The 27,588-nt window shown below is 44.1% G+C and overlaps 1 protein-coding gene across 2 annotated transcripts; it reads right to left on the bottom strand.

Moving 5' to 3' along the window:
* Positions 1 to 314: 314 nt before the first annotated feature.
* Positions 315 to 27,098, bottom strand: LOC110521960 (atrial natriuretic peptide receptor 2). Of its 2 annotated transcripts, XM_036975477.2 has the most exons (23): positions 26,877 to 27,079; positions 26,002 to 26,092; positions 25,363 to 25,495; positions 24,755 to 24,878; positions 23,210 to 23,314; positions 22,838 to 22,940; positions 22,209 to 22,354; positions 21,967 to 22,039; positions 16,520 to 16,664; positions 16,075 to 16,161; positions 14,378 to 14,521; positions 14,022 to 14,143; positions 8,935 to 9,079; positions 8,446 to 8,494; positions 8,239 to 8,346; positions 7,878 to 7,997; positions 5,618 to 5,711; positions 4,206 to 4,293; positions 3,807 to 3,946; positions 3,477 to 3,629; positions 2,622 to 2,720; positions 1,936 to 2,027; positions 315 to 1,062 (listed from the first exon to the last, which is right to left on the bottom strand). In XM_036975477.2, exons 1-23 carry the CDS (start codon positions 27,021 to 27,023, stop codon positions 952 to 954), a joined length of 2,619 nt encoding a protein of 872 aa, XP_036831372.1. In that variant the 5' UTR covers positions 27,024 to 27,079; the 3' UTR covers positions 315 to 951. The 2 variants fall into 2 exon arrangements, with proteins under 2 accessions (XP_036831372.1, XP_090088372.1); XM_090232246.1 differs by lacking the exons at positions 315 to 1,062; positions 1,936 to 2,027; positions 2,622 to 2,720; positions 3,477 to 3,629; positions 3,807 to 3,946 and adding an exon at positions 26,193 to 26,252 and having other exon boundaries at positions 4,028 to 4,293; positions 26,877 to 27,098.
* Positions 27,099 to 27,588: the final 490 nt, after the last annotated feature.

The following is a 27,588-nucleotide window of genomic DNA, read 5'->3' as shown; positions in this document are numbered from 1 at the left end:
GTCATGAGGGGTTGTGGTATATGGCTAATATACCACGGCTAAGGGTTGTTCTTAGATACAGCCCTTAGCCCTGGTATATTGGCCATATACCCCAACCCCCGAGGTGCCTTTTTGCTATTATAAACTGGTTACCAACGTAATTAGAGCAGTAAAAATAAATGTTTTGTCATACCTGTGGTATACGATCTGATGTACCACAGCTGTCAGCCAATCAGCATTCAGGGCTCGAACCACCCAGTTTATAATGCCAAATTATGTATTATTTGTGTTGCACCAGATGAGAAACATGTTATAAAGAAGTGAAGAAACTCAGAAGGATCACAGTTTAATTCTTATTTTGGTAGCAATGAGGTGTGTGGGAAATGCAGCAGAAAACACAACCTCCCTACCAACAAAAGGCGCTACATAGCAATACAGAACAATAACGTGCTTACAGTATTTTACACATGGAATCAAATCAGGTAAAGATAATATCAGAATATATTATATGCTACAATACTGTGCATTTCAATTCATCATATTGGACTATGTGGACAATTAGACTACCTCTCTGCAATGGATTATTTTCCAGATATCCTATGGCATTTGGGGTGTGATTCTGGTGGTCATTCGACTTGTTGGCGGCAATGTTAGAGACGCAAGAAAAAATCATGTGACTTGTGGTTTGAATTCCACACTGGCTAATCTAATTTTGTGCTTATTCCCTCTCCCCCATCCATCTCCATTACAATATATAATATGAGTGCACATATCAAGTATATATCCACCATATGGATATGAATAAATACAATAACTGCCAGAACATAAAATCACTGTACAAACTCACAATACAGCTCCAAGATTCTCGGGCAGTATAGAAATATATTTGACATAAATTGCACAATACAGCTGTTAAACACAAACTGTGGTCCATACATTATGCAGACAGAGACTATGAAGGCTAGTAGTTGGCTAGTTGCTAACTGGCACAGGGACTCCTCTGAACTCGGTGGATCTGAGGAGTGGGTCAGAGGATTCTTCTTTCTTTGCTTCCAGCCACCAAGTCGTCATTTCACCTTTTCCCTTTACAAACAAAGAGCAGTATCGTTGATACAAAGAAATGGAGGCTAAACTTGTAGGTCATACACCATCCAAAAGCAGCATACTGTATGTCTGACATGTCTGACAGCCTATCAAGACCAATGACTGTTGTTTTGCTTTTTCTCTCTCCTGAGAAAGGGGCTGTATTTGGGGAGCATGTGTGTGTCCTTGTAAATACTAAATGAGGGCCATTAGGGTTAGTAAGGGACAAGCACAAAGCAGCTGAGGCCGCTCCCTAATGGAGACATGCAGTCTTTCAATGAGTATGAACGTTGGGCCCCATCCCATGGGATACACTTGCCCCCCACCCCCCCTCTCTGTCCACCCTCTACTAACTCCCTCCCTCCCTTCAAATCAAAGGTCTTCGTGACTGCATGAATACCAGCCCATGAGACGGAGGGGGTGAATATAATACATTTTTGTTTTTGGCAAGATTTCTACAGCAACCACCATGGCCAAGTCAAAAAATTTCCTTAACATAGCACACTCTTAGCACATCACTTTTTTTTAACCGACAGTAGCAGTTCACAGAACAGACAGATAATACTATATTGTAAATTTGCTAATTAGGAGAAGTCTTAAATTAGGTCAAACTAGTAGTGTGAGAAGGTGATATGACAACACTATTGTTGGATACAGTTTGTATTTCATAGGCCGTCTTGCATATGGCCACTGTCTTTCCCAAACAACGACCATAGGAGTTGTCAAAAACATATTTTTTTGGCAAAGACAATGACCAGGAGTTGACAAGACAGCACAAACAGATCTGGGACTAGGCTAGATTTTCTCCTCATTAACCCTTGGCAACTGTATCCTTATCGATACTACTGAGTGGGAAATGGCTGATTATCTTACCTTCACGTTTAGTGATCCTCGGCAGATCAGAGTGTAACCTCCCAGTGTGTTTAGCAGGTCAGCAGTGGCTCCACTGACCTGGATCTTCATAGCTATGGACAGAATCACACATTGTTTTATACTAGCTGGATTATAAATGACAATCTACAAAAGGCAAATACAGTGTTAGAAAAGTAACATTGTACAACAAGTAATTCAGTACTACAAAAGTAATGCTGTGCATCCTGCCCTATCACATGAGAAATAATATATTTTCATGTAGTAGCCTAAAAGCCACTGTTTCACGTTTTAAAATCACTGCCGCACGAGGGTCACTGTTTTCTACCCTCATTGTCTTTTTTTGCTTGGTTCCGAGGATTATAAGAGCTCAGTGAGGAGAACGGCTCTCTCTCGTGATGTAACCCATCTGCATGGTGCTGAAGAGCACAGACAGAGAAAATTCAGCTTGGCATAAAGGCAGAGGGGCTAAATCGGTGCCCCACCAATGGCAACCTCAGCTGCCACCCAGCCCATGAACAATATGCTCAACCTTAGCCAGGCTGAGTGGTCTGTAGAGTCAGTTGGCCTGTTAAAGACCCTGAATCAGATAAAGAATCTGAATATTTCACTGTTACTTTGGCCTACAAACTGCACTCTCACAGAGTTTAAATTTATATACTCAAGGGTTGTATTTGATCTTTGAGTACCTTCGCTTGTTGATTCCATCCGCGATGCTGTGTTCACTGTATCACCGAATAGGCAATACCGTGGCATTTTGGTTCCCACGACACCAGCAACTACGGGTCCTGTGGGGATGTATTTGTATTTGATTTATTATGGATCCCCATTAGCTGCTGCCAAGGCAAAAAACATTACAATACATTCATAACAGATTTCACATCATATTAACCGTGTGCCCTCAGGCCCCTACTCTACTACCACATATCTATAACACAAAATTAATGTGCACATGTGTGTATAGTGCGTATGTTGTATTTTTATCTGTTTTTTTCAAATATTATTTTACTGCTTGCATGAGTTACTTGATGTGGAATAGTGCGTATGTTGTATTTTTATCTGTTTTTTTTCAAATATTATTTTACTGCTTGCATGAGTTACTTGATGTGGAATAGAGTTCCATGTAGTTATGGCTCTATGTAGTACTGTGCGCCTCCCATAGTCTGTTCTGGACTTGGGGACTGTGAAGAGACCTCTCGTGGGGTATGCATTGGTGTCCGAGCTTTGTGCCAGTAGTTCAAACAGACAGCTCGGTGCTTTCAACATGAAAATACCTCTCACAAATACAAGTAGGATTTAAACATGGGAAAACACACATTTTTTTATTTCAGATTGAATACATAGCACAAAATAAATGTACATTCTGTTAGCAAAACTGCCTAACATTTCAACAAGGGCAGACCAGATGCAATTGAGTTAGATATTTTGACCATTATTACCAATTATTACAATTATTCCACTCAAACAGTGAGACATCACAAGGTTTGTATTCAGTAGGCACAACCGTGTGCCCTAATGAACATAGCCCAGTTGGACTTGTTTACCTGAGTGTATGCCAGCTCGTATCCTCAACTGCGTGGTGGGTTTGTGTGGGATTTTAAAGGCATGGCAAACATTGACCAGACCCAGAGCCATGCTGGCGATCTCCCCCGCATGGTTTATGCCATTCTCATTGGGAACACCAGAGACCACCATGTCTGGAGGGGCAGACACATTTAGATCAATCTTGATAACAATGCCCAAACACACACACATGAATGGGTGGACAGACTAACTAACTAACAGACAGAAGTATGGACAGATTGATGGAGACAGACAGGCAGTCACAAACAGATGGATCGAAGCAGTGACAGATTCTTTGCCATCATACTTACAAGCGTCTCCTATAGTCTCCACCTTGTAGACATCATAATTATCAATGATGTCATCAAACGTGGTGTAGAGCTGATTTAGAAAGTCCACCACCTGGTGAGGAGTGCTTGAGCCAGAGAGCTCTGTGAAACCCACAATGTCACTGCCAACAAGGAGAAAGAAATGTTACTCATCTCTAAATCTTTAACTTGAAAAGGTAGACAGTGGCAGCTGGGAGGGAATCTGCATAGAACTTTCTTAATGTTTAAATAAAAACCGAATTCAACACCTCCATAGGACACAATACATAAACTAATGTGGATGTACCACAATACTGCACTCTCTTATGACTAGATCCAAGAGATTTTCCAGATCACGTGACCTGATTAGGAAAAACTCTTGGCCCTACAAATGACACCTGCCTGAAGTAGACTGTGGCATTGGAGTAGCTCTGAGCCTCTGCTGTGCGACCCTGACGAAGGTCATCGGCCACCGGCTTTGGTAACATACCTGGAGACAAGAAGTAACTTAAGATTCAAAATATTTTCCTGCCTTTCAAACTGTTTCATTCAGGAATTTTGTTGAATGTAGATATGCTGGTCATTGGTGTAACCAATGGCTTTGTATTCAAATAACTCTTTCTCTTCAAAACGTTAAAAAAAAGCAACATCCAAATGTATTTTGGGAGCATTTATGTTGTCATTGTGGTACCTTCTACTTCTTTACCACTAGATGACAGTGGAGGCAACACCACACTAAATGACCAAAAGTATGTGGACGCCTGCTCGTCAAACATCTCATTACAAAATCATGGGCATTAACATGGAGTTGGTTCGCTTTTGCGCTATAAAAGACTCCACTCTTCTGGGAAGGCTTTCCACTAGATGTTGGAACATTGCTGTGGGGATTAGCTTCCATTCAGCCCCGAGCATTAGTGAGGTCAGGCACTGATGTTGGGCGATTAGGTCTGTCTCGCAGTCGGTGTTCCAATTCATCCCAAAGGTGTTTGATGGGGTTGAAGTCAGGACTGTGCAGAGCAGACCATTTCTTCCACACCGATCTCGACAAACCATTTCTGTATGGACCTCGCTTTGTATATTGTCATACTAGCCCGAACCATGAAAACAGACCCAGACCAATATTCCTCATCCACCAGACTTTACAGTTGGCACTATGCATTGGGGCAGGTAGCGTTCCCCTTGCCATCCGCCAAACCCAGATTCGTTTGTCAGACTGCCAGATGGTGAAGCGTGATTCATCACTTCAGAGAACGGGTTTCCTCTGCTCTAGAGTCCAATGGCGGTGAACTTTACACCACTCCAGCTGATGCTTGGCATTGTGCATGGTGATCTTAAGCTTGTGTGTGGTGCTGTAGTTGCATCCAGAGGCAGTTTGGTACTCGGTGGTGAGTGTTGCAACTGAGGACAGACGATTTTTACGCGATACGCACTTTAGCCCTAAAGCGGTCACATTCTGTGAGATTGTGTGGCCTACCACTTTGAGTCTGAGCTGTTGTTTGTCCTAGAAGTTTCTACTTCACAATACCAGCACTTAAAGTTGACCGGGGCAGCTCTAGCAGGGCAGAAATTTGACCAACTGACTTGTTGGAAAGGTAGCATCCTATGACGGTGCCACGTTGAAAATCTCTGAGCTCTTCAGTAAGGCCATTCTACTGTCATTGTTTGTCTATGGAGTATGCTCAATTCTATACACCCTTTAGCAACAGGTGTGTCTAAAATAGCAGAATACACTAATTTAAATGGGTGTCCACATACTTTTGTATATATAGTGTAAGAAGCCATATCGTGGACCATTTGTGGTTTCATGTACTTACTGTATAGCAAACAGTCTGTCTTTTGTTTCTCTTGGAGAAGATCCTGTGTTCTCTCAGCTACAATGGCCTCTAAATGCTTACTGTACTTTTCCATCTAGAATTGTAACAGACATCATGTTATGCAGTGTACATATAAGAAAATATACTGTATGTTGCTAATTATGAAAGCAGTTCCAGAGATCCATACACAACAGATCTCCATTTTGATCTAAAGTCCAAATTATTTTATATTACAGATTTGTGATATTCATGACATGTATTGTGATAAACATAATAATCAGTCTGCTGATTTTCTTTCTCCAAATATGTAACATTTTGATTTAAAGCTTCAGTAAGGGCTCTATTCAATCTGTATGGAGGAAGGTCAGCTTTACAGCGTGATATAAATTTAAAGGAAATGTTTCCACGTTAACGGAGACTGCATTCACGGTAAATGCTGCATAAGTCGGCTCAATCGGAAATTACTTTTACATTTCTATCACACATTCAGTAACGCTTCAGCAATGCAGATTGACTAGAGCCATAAATTAGAATTTTGTCCACAAATGTACCAACGTTTCTGTTATATGTTAATAAAACGGGTGGGTCCAATCCTGAATGCTGGTTAAAATCGCATTCCAGACAGTGTCTATTCCACAAGTTGCTACCGGCTAAATCTATGATGTTAAAATGCCCGTTTACTTTGTTCCATCTGACTGCGCAATCCACTCTCATCATCCCAGCTAGGCCAGTTATAAACTTGATCTCCACTATAAAAAGCATCTAGACATTATCTACATTTCTTTTAGACTAACATTTAGTTTCAACAGTGGAGATTTGTATAAACCTTGCTGTCTCCAACATTTGCAACATTGTTTCAATAATCAAATTCGATCTCCAGCTGTCCCATTGCAATGAACGAGTCGGGACGAAACAAACAGATAGACAGCGTTTCTCAGTAAGTCTAAATCTTTAATCAGCTGGCATCATTTTTATGGATATATACAAAGAAACGTAATTTGAAAAAAGGTCAAACGAAATGAACTGCAGCAACTGTAGTTTGCAGTCTTTCCAGCGTCAATTTGAAGTGATTGTGTTAGCTGTGGTGTTGGCTAACTCCTCTGAACAAGTGTCCTGACGAGTGAGCACATTTTCTATGCCAGGTGAAATCGCGCCTCATTAGCTTATTGTTATGTATGTATCCAATTAAATGTCACTAGAAAACAGTTAAACAAATGCAAATTAAGCTACTTTTCTGTTATTCTGGCTGTACTTTTTAGCCATAGTTGGCCAGCTAGCAAGCAAGGGATAAGAACATTGCTAGCCAGTATGAAAATGGAACATTTAGAATGAACGACTGGGTCCATAGATACTGAACAACACCAGCCGGCTTGGGTAGCAACACTAGAATTGTGTCTGGACTATATCTGGTGGAAGGATGAAATAATATGAATAAATTAATCAAAATAACGTTTTTAATGAAAATATGTCAATCATTATTTGAATATGTTGGTAACCCGTTGTAAAAAAGTGATAATGCCCTCGAAGCCCGTGTTTGGAGGATATATTGGCACGGTTTGACCTCGACTTCGTCTCAGGCCTAACATTGCCCATGCCAATATATCCTCCAAACACCGGCTTAGAGGGCATTATCACTTAAAAATGATTTATGATTAGTGAATGCCTAATGTAGTTATTTTCTTAGATAGGCCTACTTCTCCCGATTAGCTGAAATCGTATTTTTCAAAGCCATTTTAGCTGTTACGCTAAACCAGGGGAGAACCAGGGGAGAATGACTGCCCCCCTCATTCAATCCACGAATTTCAAGGCGGACCGGGGTACTTCAAGCATTGTTTGCAGAAAACAGGATCCCCCATTATAGTGAAGGAGAAAAGGGCAATCTAGAAAGAAAAGGAGTTCACATGTACAGTATGTGGTAGGGATTAACCATGGCCAGGAAATGAAAAGGAAAGGAAGTTAGGAAAGCAAGCTGCTTCGGGTCTGTACCTGGATGCATCTCCAGGGAGGCCCCGGCTAAAGCCAGTGTGAGAAACTTGCTAGCAAGTGTTTGTGCTATGAAACTAAATAAATACTGCACTCTGACCCACAAAACTTGTTTGCTAGATTAAGGACTGTGTATTAAGAAAAAGTAAGGAAAGTGAACTTCAAATCAATATGTAGTTTTATTGAGATTTGCAGCTGTTGGTAAGTAATGAATTTGTTAGCTACTGAAATAACTTACTCATCCTTTAAGTGGCCAAATGTTATATCATAGCATTACCAGATTCATCATCATGTCCACAGGGCTGACTTTGTGTGGGTTCATTTTATCCAGCATCTTCTTCACCTGCTCAAAAGTTGGCCTCAATGTGACATTTTGAGACCAGCACTTCTTGATCAGCTGTTGAAGTATTAGAGTAGAGATACAAAAAAAAAAAATAGCATCTTTGGCACATTTACAGTACAACTAAAGGATTTTACTTTACAAAACTTGAATGGTGACATACATAACATGAACAAAGGTAAAAAAATATTTGGGTGTAAAATTCTCCTTAAAGTGCTTAAATGAATAGATCTGAATCATTGGACAAAGTATATTAAATAATAAGCCACGGCAAATGTCAGTGGATTTTGTCACAGACCTCACAGTAATCTCCCCGGTCAGGACAATCAGTATCCGCTTTCCCAGCTTTCAGTTCAGGCAGGGAAGGACGCCACATGATATCCAACTTCACGCCCTCTGTTTGGTCCTGTCGGAGAGGTGTTCGTAGAAAAAAATGTTAAACAAAAACCTAAGCGTGCCTGGTCAAAGGTCATTATCATTAGTATTATCTTTGTATCATACTTACTGAAAGGAGGTCAGAGCGAGTGGCAATCTCAACTAAGATGATAGAGTAGCTGGGGAGGAGAAGACAGAAACCATTGAACACATCTAATAACACCAGATCATACAGATGGTATCACCATATCCCAGATTTTTCATGCATGCTCTTTTATAGCCTACATGTCTGACTCAATTTAGCATAGCATAAAACTACTGACATATAGTAAATCACTTTGGATGAAAAACTTGCAGGTACTGTTGTGCTGATTTAAACAACATGTCCATGGTCTAGTATTTAAGTCATTACCATACCAGCATAATAATATTACATACAGTAAATACAATTGTTATCACCAGGGTCGGGCTTAATTCCATTTCAACTGTAAATTCACGAAGTCAAATTTGAATTTCCCGCATTACTTTTCAACTGACTGAATTGAAATGGAATTAGTCCCAAACATGGTTATCCCCATGGTGCAACTATATAATAGCTGTCGCAGTTGGGCTACAGTACCTGTAAATGTCAGCAGCCGGAGTGACATTAGAGCTGCTTCCCAGGAGGACCTCAGGGGCATAGTATATACGGTAGGTATCCTCACAGTGGAACCCATTACTGACTACCTCAAAGTCATCCTTTCTGTAGGCTGTCAGGCCATAGTCTGGAACAACACAGGATAAATTCAATTTTCAAATGTTTTCTTTTGCTTTTTTACTGGTCCTGTGTACTCACTAATATAAACCAAACATAATATGCTACAATACAATAACATTTTAATTGTCCTTTGTGAAATAAATGTTGCCTTTTCTTTCTTATGTTGTTCCAAATCTCTGAAGTTTATATACACCTTAGCCAAATGAATTTGAACTCAGTTTTTCACAATTCCTGACAATTAATCCTAGTAATAATTCGTTGTCTTAGGTCAGTTAGGATCACCACTTTATTTTAAGAATGTGAAATGTCAGAATAATAGTAGAGAAAATGATTTATTTCAGCATTTCTTTCTTTCATCACATTCCCAGTGGGTCAGAAGTTTACATACACTCAATTAGTATTTGGTAGCATTGCCTTTAAATTGTTTAACTTGGGTCAAACATTTCGGGTAGCCTTTCTCAAGCTTCTCACAATAAGTTGGGTGAATTTTGCCCAATTCCTCCTGACAGGTGTCACGTTCTGACCTCTATTTCTGTTGTTTTGTATTTATTTAGTATGGTCAGGGCGTGAGTTGGGTGGGCAGTCTATGTTTGTTTTTCTGTGTTTTGGGGCATTTCTATGTTTTCGGCCTAGTATGGTTCTCAATCAGAGGCAGGTGTCATTAGTTGTCTCTGATTGAGAATCATACTTAGGTAGCCTGGGTTTCACTGTGTGTTGGTGGGTGATTGTTCCTGTCACTGTGTTTGTTGTCACAGGATAGGACTGTTTTGCGTTTTCACATTTCTTGTTTTTTGTTAGTTTGTTCATGTGTAGTGATTTATTAAAACATGAATAACCACCACGCTGCGCTTTGGTCCGCTTCTCTTCCTCCTACAGACGAATGCCCTTACAGAATCACCCACCTACCAAGGACCAAGCGGCGTGGTAAACAGAGGCGGCAGCAACAGCAGCAGCAGGAGAAGCGACTGGTGCAGCAGGAGCAACAGCAGCAGCAGCAAAAGCAGCAGCAGGAGGAGCAACAGCAGCAGCAGCAAAATCAGCAGTGGGAGAGGCTGCACTACTTGGAGAGATGGACTTGGGAGGAGATTCTAGACGGGAAAGGACCCTGGGCAAAGCCAGGAGAATATTGCCGCCCCAAGGCCGAGCTGGAGGCAGCAAAAGCAGAGAGGCGGCATTATGAGGAACTAGCACGGCAGAGCGGATGGAAGCCCGAGAGTCACCCCCAAAAATTTCTTGGGGGGGGGCACAGGGGGAGTGTGGCAGAGTCAGGAGTCAGACCTGAGCCAACTCTCCCCGTTTATCGTGAGGAGCCAAGGAGGAGCTCAGAACCAGAGCTGGTGTTGGAGGTGAGCGAAGCAGAGACTGTGAAGGAGTTAATGGGGAAATTGGAGGAGAGTGATATGAGGGACTTGCTGGTTTGGTGCATGAGGCACGACATTCGCCCGACGGAGCGTGTCAGGGATTTAATGGCACCGGGGTCAGCTCTCCATACTCATCCTGAGGTGCGTGCGAGGGGTCTGGTGAAGACTGTGCCAGCCTCACGCACCAGGCCTCCTGTGCATCTCCCTAGCCTTGCACGTCCTGTGCCATCTCAGCACTACAGTGCTCCTAGCAGTGCTAACTGTGGCGGGCGTGGTGCTGGTCAGGCACCGTGTTATGCAGTTGTGCGCACGGTGTCCCCAGTACGCGTGCTTAGCCCGGTGCGCTACATCCCAGCTCCCCACATCTGCCGGGCTAGGGTGAAGATCCAGCCAGGGCGGTTAGTGCCAGCCCTGCTCTCAAGATCTCCAGTACGCCTTCACGGCCCGGTCTATCCGTCACCACCTCCACACCCCAGCCCTCCGGTAGTAGCTCCCCGCACAAGGCTTCCTGTGCGTGTCCTCGGCCCAGTACCACCAGTGCCAGCACCACGCATCAGGCCTACAGTGCGCCTCGCCTGTCCAGCACTGCCGGAGCCTCCCACCTGTCCGGCGCCATCGGAGCTTCCCGTCTGCCCAGCGCCATCTGAGCTTCCCGTCTGCCCAGCGCCATCTGAGCTTCCCGTCTGCCCAGCGCCGCCAGCGCCGCCCGTCTGCCCAGCGCCGCCAGCGCCGCCCGTCTGCCCAGCGCCGCCAGCGCCGCCCGTCTGCCCAGCGCCGCCAGCGCCGCCCGTCTGCCCAACGCCGCCAGTGCCGCCCGTCTGCCCAGCGCCGCCAGTGCCGCCCGTCTGCCCAGCGCCGCCAGTGCCGCCCGTCTGCCCAGCGCCGCCAGTGCCGCCCGTCTGCCCAGCGCCGCCAGTGCCGCCCGTCTGCCCAGCGCCGCCAGTGCCGCCCGTCTGCCAGGAGCCGCCAATGCCGCCCGTCAGCCAGGAGCCGCCAGTGCCGCCCGTCAGCCAGGGGCCGCCAGTGCCGCCCGTCAGCCAGGGGCCGCCAGTGCCGCCAGTCAGCCAGGGGCCGCCAGTGCCGCCAGTCAGCCAGGGGCCGCCAGTGCCGCCAGTAAGCCAGGGGCCGCCAGTAAGCTAGGGGCCGCCAGTGCCGCCAGTCAGCCAGGGGCCGCCAGTAAGTCAGGGGCCGCCAGTGCCGTCAGTCAGCCAGGGGCCGCCCGAGCAGCTGCCCCTCTGTCCAGAGCAGCTGTCGCCCCTCTGTCCCAAGCTGCTGCCGCCCCTCTGTCCCGAGCAGCTGCCCCTCTGTCCCGAGCAGCTGCCCCTCTGTCCCGAGCAGCTGCCGCCCCTCTGTCCCGAGCAGCTATCGCCCCTCTGTCCCGAGCAGCTATCGCCCCTCTGTCCCGAGCAGCTATCGCCCCTCTGTCCCGAGCAGCTATCGCCCCTCTGTCCCGAGCAGCTATCGCCCCTCTGTCCCGAGCTGCTATCGCCCCTCTGTCCCGAGCAGTTGTCCCTCTGTCCCGAGCAGTTGTCCCTCTGTCCCGAGCAGCTGCTTCACCTCTGTCCCGAGCTGCCCCTCTGTCCCGAGCAGCCCCTCTGTCCAGTGGGGTCATTGAGAGGGGTGGCCATGGTGAGTAAGCCAGGGAGGCGGACAATAAGGCGGACTAAGACAATGGTGAAGTGGGGTCCGCGTCCCGCGCCAGAGCCGCCACCGCGGACAGACGCCCACCCAGACCCTCCCCTATAGGTCAAGGTTTTGCGGCCGGAGTCCGCACCTTTGGGGGGGGGTACTGTCACGTTCTGACCTCTATTTCTGTTGTTTTGTATTTATTTAGTATGGTCAGGGCGTGAGTTGGGTGGGCAGTCTATGTTTGTTTTTCTGTGTTTTGGGGCATTTCTATGTTTTCGGCCTAGTATGGTTCTCAATCAGAGGCAGGTGTCATTAGTTGTCTCTGATTGAGAATCATACTTAGGTAGCCTGGGTTTCACTGTGTGTTGGTGGGTGATTGTTCCTGTCACTGTGTTTGTTGTCACAGGATAGGACTGTTTTGCGTTTTCACATTTCTTGTTTTTTGTTAGTTTGTTCATGTGTAGTGATTTATTAAAACATGAATAACCACCACGCTGCGCTTTGGTCCGCTTCTCTTCCTCCTACAGACAAATGCCCTTACAACAGGGCTGGTGTAACTGAGTCAGGTTTGTAGCCTCCTTGCTCGCACATGCTTTTTCAGTTCTGCCAACACATTTTCTATAGGACTGAGGTCAGGGCTTTGTGATGGCCACTCCAATACCTTGACTTTGTTGTCCTTAAGCCATTTTGTCACAACTTTGGAAGTATGCTTGTGGTCATTGTCCATTTGGAAGACCTATTTGAGACCAAGCTTTAACTTCCTGACTGATGTCTTGAGATGTTGCTTCAATATATCCACATAATTTTGCTCTCTCATGATGCCATCTATTTTGTGAAGTTCACCAGTCCCTCCTGCAACAAAGCAGCCCCACAACATGATGCTGCCACTCCCGTGTTTCACGGTTGGGATGTTCTTCTTTGGCTTGCAAGCCTCCCCCTTTTTCCTCAAAACATAACCATGGTCATTATGGCCAAACAGTTCTATTTTTGTTTCATCAGACCTGAGACCAGACATTTCTCCAAAAAGTATGATCTTTGTCCCCATGTGCAGTTGCAAACCGTAGTCTGGCTTTTTTATGGCGGTTTTGGAGAAGTGGCTTCTTCCTTGCTGAGCGGCCTTTCAGGTTATGTCGATATAGGACTCGTTTTACTGTTGATACAGATACTTTTTTTTACCTGTTTCCTCCAGCATCTTCACAAGGTCCTTTGCTGTGTTTCTGGGATTGATTTTCACTTTTCGCACCAAAGTGCGTTCATCTCTAGGAGACAGAACGCGTCTCCTTCCTGAGTGGTATGATGCCTGTGTGGTCTCATGGTGTTTATACTTGCATACTATTGTTTGTACAGATGAACATGGTACCTTCAGGCATTTGGAAATTGCTCCCAAGGATAAACCAGACTACAATTTTATTCTGAGGTCTTGGCTGATTTCTTTTGATTTTTCCAGGCACTAAGTTTGAAGGCAGGCCTTGAAATACATCCACAGGTACACCTCCAGTTGACTCAAATGATGTCAATTAGCCTATTTTCTGGAATTTTCCAAGCTGTTTAAAGGCACAGTCAACTTAGTGTATGTAAACTTCTGACCCACTGGAATTGTTATACAGTGTATTATAAGTGAAGTAATCTGTCTGTAAACAATTGTTGGGAAAATTACTTGTGTCATGCACAAAGTAGATGTCCTAACCGACTTGCCAAAACTATAGTTTGTCAACAAGAAATTTGTGGAGTGGTTGAAAAACAAGTTTTAATGACTCCAACCTAAGTGTATGTAAACTTCCGACTTCAATTGTATATACTCACACGAGAGGCTTGAAACAACATAGTGTCAGCTGCAGAGGAGTTCCTCTGGAGCAGGTTAGGGGTTAAGTGCCTTGCTCAAGGACACAACAGTAGAAGCATGTTGAGATATGGTGCCTGCCTACACACTCCTACAGAGGGAAGTCTTAATTGTATCACCTGAGATTTTGCAAACCCAGCGGTCGTCAATGACGCAATTCCTTGAGTGAAGTCTGCCATGAAACATCTTGTGTTGGTGGAGATAAGCCATTCCACGGGCTATGTCAGTAGCAAAGGACAACCTGTGTGCCAGCATAAATTAAGAACACAAAGAACATAAATGAAGAACACACAAAAAAAATAGTTATATTACTTCACGGTCCCGACACATATTGAGCCTAGTTCTAGACTAAGAAGCATGTTTAATGGAAATGCATTTAGTGCAGGACTAGGTTAATGTCCAGGAAACCGCCCTACACAGTGCAGTATTCTCTCTTCAGACAGATGGTAGAAAAAGCTGATGTCTTGACATTCACCTGAACCCCCAGTTGATTGGCACATCCTCATTCAGGAGGACATCAGCCAGGCTTCCTTTGGGGCAGTACTCAGTGATGATACTGACGTAGGGGACCTCAATGGAACCACCAATAAACTTGGAGAGATTTGGGTGATCCAGTTCCCTAAGGAAAAGCAATGCCATATCTAGAAATGAACTAGTGGTGCAAATGTGTCATATCCAATCAGACCGGACGTCAACAACAAATCAACATCCAATTTTAGTTGACGTTGAGTTGTCAACGAAGGTGAATTTATTTGAAATAAACCAAACCTTGAAATCACCCTGCCGTTGATATGTTGTTGAAATCTAGGTTGAAATTAGACAAAAACTGTACGTTCAACATTGAATTGTGATGTTAAGAGAATGTTGACATAGAAACGGGATTGACATGAAAACACCGGATTTTCATCAGTCTTTATTCCTTATGAAAAATATTAATAACCATCCACAAATGGAGCCAAAGAGGGCGCTTTTGGTCATTGACTGCAGGAAAGGTCTACATAGGATTATGTGTTTACGTGCTGCTGTGCGTTTTGTTGCCAAACTTACTTTGCTACCTGACAACTTCACGTTTTGTACTTTTTAATTACCTTTTATATTTTTTGTTTTTCCCTCACTCAACTTTTTTTCATTCAACCTTTTCACTCCAGACGTTTTATGTGGACATGGTTCGTCAGGACTTCCAACAGCCGAAGCTAGGTAGTAACATTAACATGATGCCTTCTAATTGCAGTCGCTGTACTCATAATATACAGGAGAATGATCGCCTTACGGCAAGGATAGCTGTGCTGCAAGCCCAGCTTCAGACGCAATCGTTAGGTAAGGGTAATTTCAGTTTAGAAAAGGATGAAACAGCGTCTGTGCCACCAGTAAGTGCAGATGGTAACGTTAGAAGTATAAATCCCCTCGCACGGTCAGACAACTTTCTCATGGCTTCTGGAGGGAAATGCTGTAGGAATGCTCAACCGGTGTCACTCATTCAGCCGACAGAAACTTTCAACCGGTTTTCCCCTTTAAGCAGCAAGTTGGAGTCAGAGGCCGAGCCTTCTCTGGTCTCTACTCCTGCAATACATACCTAAACTTACGCTACGGTCACAAGACGCAGGCCTCATAATTGTCCCTAGAATTTCTAAGCAAACAGCTGGAGGCAGGGCTTTCTCCTATAGAGCCTAATTTTTATGGAATGGTCTGCCTACCCATGTGACAGACGCAGACTCAGTCTCAACCTTTAAGTCTTTACTGAAGACTCATCTCTTCAGTAGGTCATATGACTGAGTGTAGTCTGGCCCAGGAGTGTGAAGGTGAACGGAAAGGCTCTGGAGCAACTAACTGCTTTTGCTGTCTCTGCATGGCCGGTTCCCCTCTCTCCACTGGGATTCTCTGCCTCTAACCCTATTACAGGGGCTGAGTCACTGGCTTTCCGGTGCTCTTCCATGCCGTCCATAGGAGGGGTGCGTCACTTGAGTGGGTTGAGTCGCTGACGTGGTCTTCCTGTCTGGGTTGGCGCCAGATTTGATTTTAATTCAAAATGCTTTTGCCTGATGGGATACTACTATGTGACTTTTATCAGATCTTCAGTAAGTGATGAAAATGTTGCATGAGATCAATCAAAATATATACTCTAGGTAATTGTGTCTGTGTATGGGGTTTTAGGAGTACACACGTTGTACTCACCTCACTTCTTTCACCTCCCTCCTGATAGTTTTGGAGAGGGTGAAGTGTTTATTCTGGATGTGTTTCACTGCTACAGTCCTTCCATCACTAACCAATAGAAAATAATGACTTTTTTTTAGTTATCAAGAAAAACAGCAAACTTACTACACGTTGACAGATGCAAAGCAACAGGTGTTAAAATAAACATGTTCCTCATACAATAATTGTCTGAGAATATAGTTGACGACTGATAGGTGCACATTGGATAAGTGCATGTACTCCGTTTAAGTGCATTGCAGTGCACTAGTTCTGAATCAAATACATTATTATCAATAGCCGTGAATATCTCTGCATGCTCCACTTTACAGCTGTCCCAGGCCGCAGTACTTTCCCCCTTCAACTGTGTAATAAATACCATGCCTTAGACATGTGTTATGCAGTACAGTGTTAAGGTAAGACGTCTTACTAAATGGCAGGTTGGATGAAGCTCTGTTTAAAGGTGGTGTTGACCACAGTGCAGACAGTCACGTCTGTAGTTCGGCTCACACTGGAGTTACTCTTCACCGGCTGGAGACTGGTCGTACTGCAGAAACCCATGTAACACACTTTACCTGCGTATGCCAAAAAAAGGAAACTATTAGGTATAGAAATGTATGTAAAAGACTCCATTCCCCGGATGGCAATTTGTGTGCAGCATTGAAGAAAACATGTTTGGATGCGTGACATGCTCTTTTACATTAATTAATTTGCTATATTGTGCGAGATATGTTAAAGAAACAAAAAAATAATCCTACAAATTACAATTGTGAATGCTACAAATTACCATCCCTGGACAATAAAACCAGTGGCAAGAAAAAGTATGTGAACTCTTTGGAATTATCTGGATTTCTGCATAAATTGGTCATAAAATAGATCTGATCTTCATCTAAGTCACAACAACAGACAAACACAGTGTGCTTAAACTTAATAACACACAAATGATTGTATTTTTCTTGTCTATATTGAAAACATAATTTCAACATTCACAGTGTAGGTTGGAAAAAGTATGTACCCCTAGGCTAATGACTTCTCCAGAAGCTAATTGGAGTCAGGAGTCAGCTAACCTGGAGTACAGACATTGAGACGAGATTGGAGATGTTGGTTAGAGCTGCCCTGCCCTATAAAAAACACTCACAAAATTAGAGTTTGTAATTCACAAGAAGCATTGCCTGATGTGAACCATGCCTCGAACAAAAGAGATCTCAGAAGACCCAAGATTAAGAATTGTTGACTTGCATAAAGCTGGAAAGGGTTACAAAAGTATCTCAAATCAAATCAAATCGAATTTTATTTGTCACATACACATGGTTAGCAGATGTTAGTGCGAGTGTAGCGAAATGCTTGTGCTTCTAGTTCCGACAATGCAGTAATAACCAACAAGTAATCTAGCTAACAATTCCAAAACTACTACCTTATAGACACAAGTGTAAGGGGATAAAGAATATGTACATAAAGATATATGAATGAGTGATGGTACAGAGCGGCATAGGCAAGATACAGTAGATGGTATTGAGTGCAGTATATACATATGAGATGAGTATGTAAACAAAGTGGCATAGTTAAAGTGGCTAGTGATACATGTATTACATAAGGATGCAGTAGATGATATAGAGTACAGTATATACATATACATATGAGATGAGTAATGTAGGGAACATTATATTAGGTAGCATTGTTTAAAGTGGCTAGTGATATATTTTACATCATTTCCCATCAATTCCCATTATTGAAGTGGCTGGAGTTGAGTCAGTGTGTTGGCAGCAGCCACTCAATGTTAGTGGTGGCTGTTTAACAATCTGATGGCCTTGAGATAGAAGCTGTTTTTCAGTCTCTCGGTCCCAGCTTTGATGCACCTGTACTGACCTCGCCTTCTGGATGATAGCGGGGTGAACAGGCAGTGGCTCGGGTGGTAGCTGTCCTTGATGATCTTTATGGCCTTCCTGTTACATCGGGTGGTGTAGGTGTCCTGGAGGGCAGGTAGTTTGCCCCGGGTGATGCGTTGTGCAGACCTCACTACCCTCTGGAGAGCCTTACGGTTGTGGGCGGAGCAGTTGCCGTACCAGGCGGTGATACAGCCCGACAGGATGCTCTCGATTGTGCATCTGTAGAAGTTTGTGAGTGCTTTTGGTGATAAGCCGAATTTCTTCAGCCTCCTGAGGTTGAAGAGGCGCTGCTGCGCCTTCTTCACGATGCTGTCTGTGTGGGTGGACCAATTCAGTTTGTCTGTGATGTGTACGCCGAGGAACTTAAAACTTACTACCCTCTCCACTACTGTTCCATCGATGTGGATAGGGGGGTGTTCCCTCTGCTGTTTCCTGAAGTCCACAATCATCTCCTTAGTTTTGTTGACGTTGAGTGTGAGGTTATTTTCCTGACACCACAGGCCCTCACCTCCTCCCTGTAGGCCGTCTCGTCGTTGTTGGTAATCAAGCCTACCACTGTTGTGTCGTCCGCAAACTTGATGATTGAGTTGGAGGCGTGCGTGGCCACGTAGTCGTGGGTGAACAGGGAGTACAGGAGAGGGCTCAGAACGCACCCTTGTGGGGCCCCAGTGTTGAGGATCAGCAGGGTGGAGATGTTGTTGCCTACCCTCACCACCTGGGGGCGGCCCGTCAGGAAGTCCAGTACCCAGTTGCACAGGGCGGGGTCGAGACCCAGGGTCTCGAGCTTGATGACGAGCTTGGAGGGCACTATGGTGTTAAATGCCGAGCTGTAGTCGATGAACAGCATTCTCACATAGGTATTCCTCTTGTCCAGATGGGTTAGGGCAGTGTGCAGTGTGGTTGAGATTGCATCGTCTGTGGACCTATTTGGGCGGTAAGCAAATTGGAGTGGGTCTAGGGTGTCAGGTAGGGTGGAGGTGATATGGTCCTAGACTAGTCTCTCAAAGCACTTCATGATGACGGAAGTGAGTGCTACGGGGCGGTAGTCATTTAGCTCAGTTACCTTAGCTTTCTTGGGAACAGGAACAATGGTGGCCCTCTTGAAGCATGTGGGAACAACAGACTGGGATAGGGATTGATTGAATATGTCCGTAAACACACCAGCCAGCTGGTCTGCGCATGCTCTGAGGGCGCGGCTGGGGATGTCGTCTGGGCCTGCAGCCTTGCGAGGGTTGACACGTTTAAATGTTTTCCTCACGTCGGCTGCAGTGAAGGAGAGTCCGCATGTTTTAGTTGCGGGCAGTGTCAGTGGCACTGTATTGTCCTCAAAGCGGGCAAAAAAGTTATTTAGTCTGCCTGGGAGCAAGACATCCTGGTCCGTGACGTTGCTGGTTCTCATTTTGTAATCCGTGATTGACTGTAGACCCTGCCACATACCTCTTGTGTCTGAGCCGTTGAATTGAGATTCTACCTTGTCTCTATACTGACGCTTAGCTTGTTTGATTGCCTTGCGGATGGATTAGTTACACTGTTTGTATTCGGTCATGTTTCCAGTCACCTTGCCCTGATTAAAAGCAGTGGTTCGCGCTTTCAGTTTCACGCGAATGCTGCCATCAATCCACGGTTTCTGGTTTGGGAATGTTTTAATCGTTGCTATGGGAACGACATCTTCAACGCACGTTCTAACAAACTCGCTCACCGAATCAGCGTATTCGTCAATGTTGTCGTCTGACACAATACGGAACATATCCCAGTCCACGTGACGGAAGCAGTCTTGGAGTGTGGAATCAGATTGGTCGGACCAGCGTTGAACAGACCTCAGCGCGGGAGCTTCTTGTTTTAGTTTCTGTCTGTAGGCAGGGATCAACAAAATGGAGTCGTGGTCAGCTTTTCCGAAAGGAGGGCGGGGCAGGGCCTTATATGCGTCGCGGATGTTGGAATAGCAATGATCCAAGGTTTTTCCCGCCCTGGTTGCGCAATCGATATGCTGATAAAATTTAGGGAGTCTTGTTTTCAGATTAGCCTTGTTAAAATCCCCAGCTACAATGAATGCAGCTTCCGGATATATGGATTCCAGTTTGCAAAGAGTCAAATAAAGTTCGTTCAGAGCCATCGATGTGTCTGCTTGGGGGGGAATATACACGGCTGTGATTATAATCAAAGAGAATTCCCTTGGTAGATAATGCGGTCTACATTTGATTGTGAGGAATTCTAAATCAGGTGAACAGAAGGACTTGAGTTCCTGTATGTTGTTTTGGCCACACCACATCACGTTAACCATAAAGCATACGCCCCCGCCCCTCTTCTTACCAGAAAGATGTTTGTTTCTGTCGGCGCGATGCGTGGAGAAACCCGCTGGCTGCACCGCCTCCAATAGCGTCTCTCCAGTGAGCCATGTTTCCGTGAAGCAAAGAACGTTACAGTCTCTGATGTCCCTCTGGAATGCTACCCTTGCTCGGATTTCATCAACCTTGTTGCCAAGAGACTGGACATTGGCAAGGAGAATGCTAGGGAGTGGTGCTCGATGTGCCCGTCTCCGGAGTCTGACCAGAAGACCACTTCGTTTTCCCCTTTTTCGAAGTCGTTTTTTGTGGTCGCTGGCTGGGATCCATTCCGTTGTCCTGGGTGAAAGGCAGAACACAGGGTCCGCTTCGCGAAAGTCATATTCTTGGTCGTACTGATGGTGAGTTGACGCTGCTCTTATGTTCAGTAGTTCTTCTCGACTGTATGTAATGAAACCTAAGATGACCTGGGGTACCAATGTAAGAAATAACACGTAAAAAAACTAAAAACTGCATAGTTTCCTAGGAACGCGAAGCGAGGCGGCCATCTCTGTCAGCGCCGGAGGCTCTCTAAAAGCCTTGATGTTCACCAGTCCATGGTAAGACAAATTGTCTATAAATTGAGAAAGTTCAGCACTGTTGCTACTCTCCCTAGGAGTGGCCGTCATGCAAAGATGACTGCAAGAGCACAGCGCAGAATACTTCATGAGGTTAAGAAGAATCCTAGAGTGTCAGCTAAAGACTTACAGAAATCTCTGGAACGTGTTAACATCTCTGTTGACGAGTCTACGACACGTAAAACACTAAGCAAGATTGGTGTTCATGGGAGGACACAACAAAAGAAGCCACTGCTGTCCAAAAAACAAACATTGCTGCACGTCTCAAGTTCGCAAAAGAGCACCTGGATGTTCCACAGCTTTACTGGCAAAATATTCTGTGGACAGGTGAAACTAAAGTTGAGTTGTTTGGAAGAAACATACAACACTATGTGTGGGGGAAAAAAAGGCACAAAAATGAAAAATGAATTCCCAAGAGTTTATCAATACATGTTGCAGGAGAATGTAAGGCTATCTGTCCGGCAATTGAAGCTCAACAGGAGTTGGGTGATGCAACAGGACAACGGCCCAAAACACTGCTTCAACAGAAGAAAATACGCCTTCTGGAGTGGCCCAGTTAGAGTCCTGACCTCAACCCGATTGAGATGCTGTGGCATGACCTCAATAAAGCAGTCCATACCAGACCTCCCAAGAATATTGCTGAACTGAAACAGTTTTGTAAAGAAGAATGGTCCAAAATTCCTCCTGACCGTTGTACAGGTCTGATCCGCAACTACAGAAAATGTTTGATTGAGATTATTGCTGCCAAAGGAGGGTCAACCAGTTATTAAATCCAAGGGTTCACATACTTTTCCACCCTGCTCTGTGAATGTTTACATGTTGTGTTCAATAAAGATATGAAAACATAGAATTGTTTGTGTGTTATTAGTTTAAGCAGATTGTGTTTGTCTATTGTTGTGACCTAGATCAGATTACATTTTATGACCAATTTCTGCAGAAGTCCAGATAATTCCAAAGGGTTCACATACTTTTTCTTGCCACTGTATGTATTGAACTGCATTGCATAAGCAAGCAAGCAAGCAAAAGAGTTAACCTGTTTGCTTTTTTCACTTATTTTCTCTTTTATAAATCTCAGATGACATCTCATCTTACCAAACATTATATTTTTATAGTTGATAATCCAACTTTCGTCCCAAAACATCTTCTGTTTCTGGTACTGGAACCACTATAGAGAAAGAGAGAAGACATCTATCAAAAACATCTGCATTGGATGAGAATGATTTGCCTGGTCATGGCCAAACTCTGAAGTGAGTTTGTTTTGTGCCTGGTCTGGATGCAAGAGAATATAAAAAAAGTAGTATTGTTTGGTGTATATGTTTTGTTTGGTGCCTCACCACCATGGTTAAGATGAAGCCACCGAAGAAGAGTGTGACGGGCAGTCCGATGGCCACCTTGATGGTGATGGACATGGGGCAGGCACCACAGTCCGCCGGGCACGTGAGACAGTTCTCCTCCAGCTCGCAGACGTCATCCCCACACACTGAGATACACACAGATGCACACACACACACACACGCACACACACACACACACACACACACACACACACACACACACACACACACACACACACACACACACACACACACACACACACACACACACACACACACACACACACACACACACACACACACACACAGAGATGCACACTCACACACAAAATCCCATGTAACTATTATGGCACAAGAGTGCCTTGAAATAACTACTGGGAACCTGGGAAACCAGCTGGCTCATCAATAACATTAGCGTGTCAATCTCAGCACCAAGAAGAAAAGATTACCACTACGACCCAGGCTAGAGTTTAACACTTCTGTGCAGCAACAACATCCTAATGTCTGTATTTTTCCGCAACAAATAAAGAACACAGTTTGATGCTCACCACAGGGGTGAGCCTTGAGTAGCAATAGAAGTTTTGCATAATAACAAATTGATACACTACTGGTGTTAGCAGCACACTGACCTTGAGCACTGACAACCAGCACCTTGGACTCCAGAGCTGCATGCATATGTCCAATTTTGATATGTGCAATGACTGAGGTCACTCCTACATGAATCAGAACCACCTGGATGGGACCGTGATTAAAAACTCAATTGTCAGATAGCTCCCAAAGCACATAAAGACAACATGAGCACTATTGTTTACTAGTACCCTTAACACAGTATCGTGCCCATACTGGCTTGGATATTTCTTTTCACATTGTCCTTTTCCGCCCAATTCCAAAAACAATGGTGGATGCTTAGCCAGGCCAGAGCAGTACAGCTTGGTTTGGTTCAGCTCAGTTCGGCTCAGTTGTGTGAATAGCCCTTACATTTACTTTGCAGTGGTAGGTACCTTTGATGTCCAGAACTTCTTGCTCATCTTTCCTGCTTTGGACACGGTGTGTGTCACAATCTTCCCGTCATCAGGGATCCACGGGCCACAAATACCGCCGTGCCTCTATGGGGGCGACATGATTGGGTTAGCATCATAATCAAAACCAATCTAAATCCTTCAATCTTCTGCAATGTTATACCATTGTACTCAACAAACAGTGATTAGTAGGTGGGGGAGAGAGAATGAGGGCTAACAAGCAGAGATTGACAGTTTTTTGACAACTTCTGACAATTTTTAAATTTGTTTTACTCTGGGCTGAACTACACTCCAATGGATTTTGTAACAAGGTACTTTTGAGAGCTGTCATTTGTATTTTCAAAATACTTGTGTATACCATTTTTATTTTGGATCACGATTTTTTGGCTCTCCTTCACACTACATTGGTATCAGAAGTCACACTATTGTGTGAAAGAGTGTCTGTTAAATTAACTAAATGTAAATGTACATGGTACATGGTAAATGGTATGTTTATTTTCACACATACTGTACATTTAGCAGACATTCTTATCCAGAGTGACTTACAGTCATGTCACAGTCAAAGCAAGTAAAAGGTTTCTGTAACTGTTACTGAGAATGTTGTTGCTGTACGGGCCGGCTATTTGCAAATGTATTTATTTATTTTAAAATGCAAAATACATGTATTTTAATGAAATACATTTCAAAATACAAGTATTTTGTAGTTTATTTAGATGCATTGATCTTCAATGTATTTTGTAATTCTTTACCATCCCTGCTAACAAAACATTCAGGCCTCTGATGAGACATACTTGATGCCCTTAGGTCCTTTGCACACAAATCAAATGTTTTAATGTCAGCAGCAAGATAATGGGCTGGCCTCAGGCCTCAGTGTATCTGTAAGGCTCTCAGCTGCCCATGTAAAATAGGGCAGCTTTTCCTCACACACAAAAGCAATTCGAAGGGACTCCAAATGCTACTGTTGCTACCATTATCTTTTTTGTATGCCTCTAGCCCAAAAAGTTCCTTAAAGTCAACCCCTATAGCCCCCACCCTGGCCACTTGAGTAGACCTAAAAGTATTGAATACAATAATAGAATAGCATTATTGTCCATTTGGTTAGACCAGAAATGTATCTTCTGTCTATTTCCCGACAACTTCATACATACACATGTTGAGAGCTATGCCCCTGGATAGGTGTTATAATATGATACATACCATTCAATCAGAAGCCAAAGTGGAGGCACAATATTACTATTGCTCACACTTATCTAATCCTCTTACATCTATCAAGTAGCCTAGCCTGCATCTGTCTTCCCCCTCAGTGTACTTTCATCAGACTGGCAGCGACCCAATACAGACAGGGAAGCCGAGGATCATGTTCATTAAGCCATGAAAAAGAAAACATTTTAAAACGTTCTGAAATTGAAAACAAAAATGAACATTTCTTATTAGACAAGTCCATTTAGTCTCTCCCTGTTTCAGTCCGTTTTCTTACGTTTAGTGCCCAATGAACACAACCCAGATTTTTAGGGTGACAGTACTGACCATGAGAGCCAGAGGGCAGGAGTGAATGTTGGCATGGTAAATGCAACAGTTGATCTCGTTGGCGCTGTTCCAATTTGCGGGACAGTCGTGCTTGTCACAGAACCTTTTGGCTTCGGAGGCGTTGCTGGAGAGTGGTGGGTAGATAGACAGATAGATCTTTACACTCTGTTTAAACAGCAATTATGTACAGTATCTAAAGGCATCCAGATATGAGGCTAAAGTAAAACACAGGAGATTCACGGGTAATATATTTAAAAGGCCCTATAGGATATACTTGGTTACCTCAACAACTTTTTACACAAATGTTGACTGAGTAAATTACATCTTTTCACTAGATTGCGAAGATATGCCTCAAACATTTGCATTATAGATTGGACTTTTCAGTGTACACAGTAGATGGCAATCTACTAGATTGGATGCACAGTAGATCTACTGTGTACACTGTAAGGTTCAATCTATAAAGTAAATGTTTGAGTATCTTTCTCTGCATTCCCATTCCCAGTACATTTGTAATCTTCCTCATGTTGTGGTCATTTCAATCCATTTCAAATGTACGGACGGATAGGCAGATAGGTTTGGCAGGGAGTGAATTATAGACATTGGCTTACCTGAACTGGAATATTTTGTTTTTGACTGCATACTCGTAGAAGTCGTCTGATGCCGTGATGGTGTAGGTGACATTGAACTCCTCCCCGTCCGTCACTTTCTCCGGTGGCCGCAGCACCCACGACATCTCCAGCCCTGGACACACACACACAGACAGACAGACAGACAGACAGACAGACAGACAGACAGACAGACAGACAGACAGACAGACAGGCAGGCAGGCAGGCAGGCAGACAGGCAGGCAGGCAGGCAGGCAGGCAGGCAGGCAGGCAGGCAGGCAGGCAGACAGACAGACAGACACAGCCAGACAGACAGACAGACAGAAAGACAGGCAGACAGGCAGGCAGGCAGGCAGGCAGGCAGACAGACAGACAGACAGACAGACAGACAGACAGACAGACAGACAGACAGACAGACAGACAGACAGACAGACAGACAGACAGACAGACAGACAGACAGACAGAGACACACTGTTGAGGAAGGACTTTGTGTGTATTCTCCAAGATAAGGAATCCACTGACACCAGAAATCATCAAAGCAATATTTCTGCACTTTCTGACCATCAACTTATTAGCACTACAACAACAGCCCGCCTTCCCTCCTTTAAGTCAATTCCACACAATGAATGGGGTTGGACTTACCTCCACAGTTGATCATGTTGTAATCATTAGGGCTATCTAATGGCCAACAGTCATACTCGGTGTTATCCAGATCATGCCAGCAATCGACAACCTACGTGCAACAGATTAATCCATCAAAAAGCTTAAACAAAGTATAGTATATAAAGTAAATAAATAAAACAATAAAATAAAAAGTAACATTTTTGGCCCACCATCGGATTTAATGTGACCTCACATGTGCGCTCAGACTCAACACTAGCCTGTTTGGTAATCTGTTGGCAAAATCAAAATTCAAAGAAAAGCAGTGAATTCATAATAAAATGCTATTTAGGTAAGTGAGGCAGCACTCACTGAGAAAATCACCCTCTGATGTAATTACCCCATATAACAAACAGTCACCACAGATAGAGAACATCAGAGCAGGTGACAAATGTACTGACTAAGGATATTAAAGAAAATGTACCTTACAAATCTTAACCAGACTCTTAACCAGACATATGCTGAGCAGCCCTGTTTGCAGACAGACACTTCTAGCCAGAGTGCAATCTACATTTGCCCGGTGAAATGACGCAGGTCATGTCTGCAGCCACAAGTGTTTCTGACACGATAACAAAAGCAAGGGTGTTCCCTCAACAATAATGAGCATATTATTTTTGTGAACAAAATCCAAATGACATTCGCCATGGTGTGGACGTCTGTATGCACTAAGATGCTCAGACTATGGAACAGCTACATTGAGATAAATTCAATCACACCAAACGTACCTCCAACACTCCTCTGGTCATAGATATGGTGGCACTGCCACCTAGTCACAGGCACCATCACAACAGCTTGGTTACCTGCACATACAATGTACACTCTACAGACAACATCCACAGTTTGTGTTGTGCACTTACCAAGAAGAGGGATAGGTATAGGGCTATCCATAAAGCCATGAGGTCTGTTTCTGTGAATGGCAAGCTCCAGAATGACCGACCAACTATGTGTGTGAGCGAGTGAGTGTGTATGAGTGTGTGTGTGTGTGAGAGAGAGTGTGGGAGCATGTGTGTGTGTGTGTGTGTGCCCAGATTGCCCTCTACTCTCAACGGAGGTACTGAAGCCCCCTTAATTGTTCAATCAGTAAAAATAGTCTCTCCAATCAGAGATTGGGGATTGGCTCTCTGGAGCTGTGGCTCACCTTCACCTAACCTTCACCAACACCAACAGGAAACAACCAACAGAACCAAGTATTTGGGCATGAAGTTGCCCCTCTCTTTTTTAAGCCTCCATTGAGTTTAAAAAAACAAATTGATTGTTATTGTTGTGTATGTAGTCTGTGAAACGAGTATGTAGTGGTGTTACATTTAACAGTCTCTGAGTTAAATGTACACAAGTTAATTTGCTGTGTACCTTTCACACACAACTGTTTCCTGGAATATCATATCAAGTGTAAGTATCTACTGTACATGGACAATGGACCATTTCCGAGAGCAAAAAAAATAGCAAAAAGGTAGAAACTGGCCCATTGCATGCACTTACAGTATACAACACTTACAATTGCGATGAGATTAACAACCCAGGGATCTACCACCTCTCAGACTTACGTTCAATGAGAATGAAAGAGCTATA

This window comes from Oncorhynchus mykiss, chromosome 4, assembly GCF_057628025.1.
Source record: "Oncorhynchus mykiss isolate SJ-2025 chromosome 4, ASM5762802v1, whole genome shotgun sequence".
Lineage (NCBI taxonomy): Eukaryota > Metazoa > Chordata > Actinopteri > Salmoniformes > Salmonidae > Oncorhynchus > Oncorhynchus mykiss.
The sequence above is the reverse complement of the archived record's forward strand: the minus strand, read 5'-3'. Positions and strand labels throughout refer to the sequence as shown.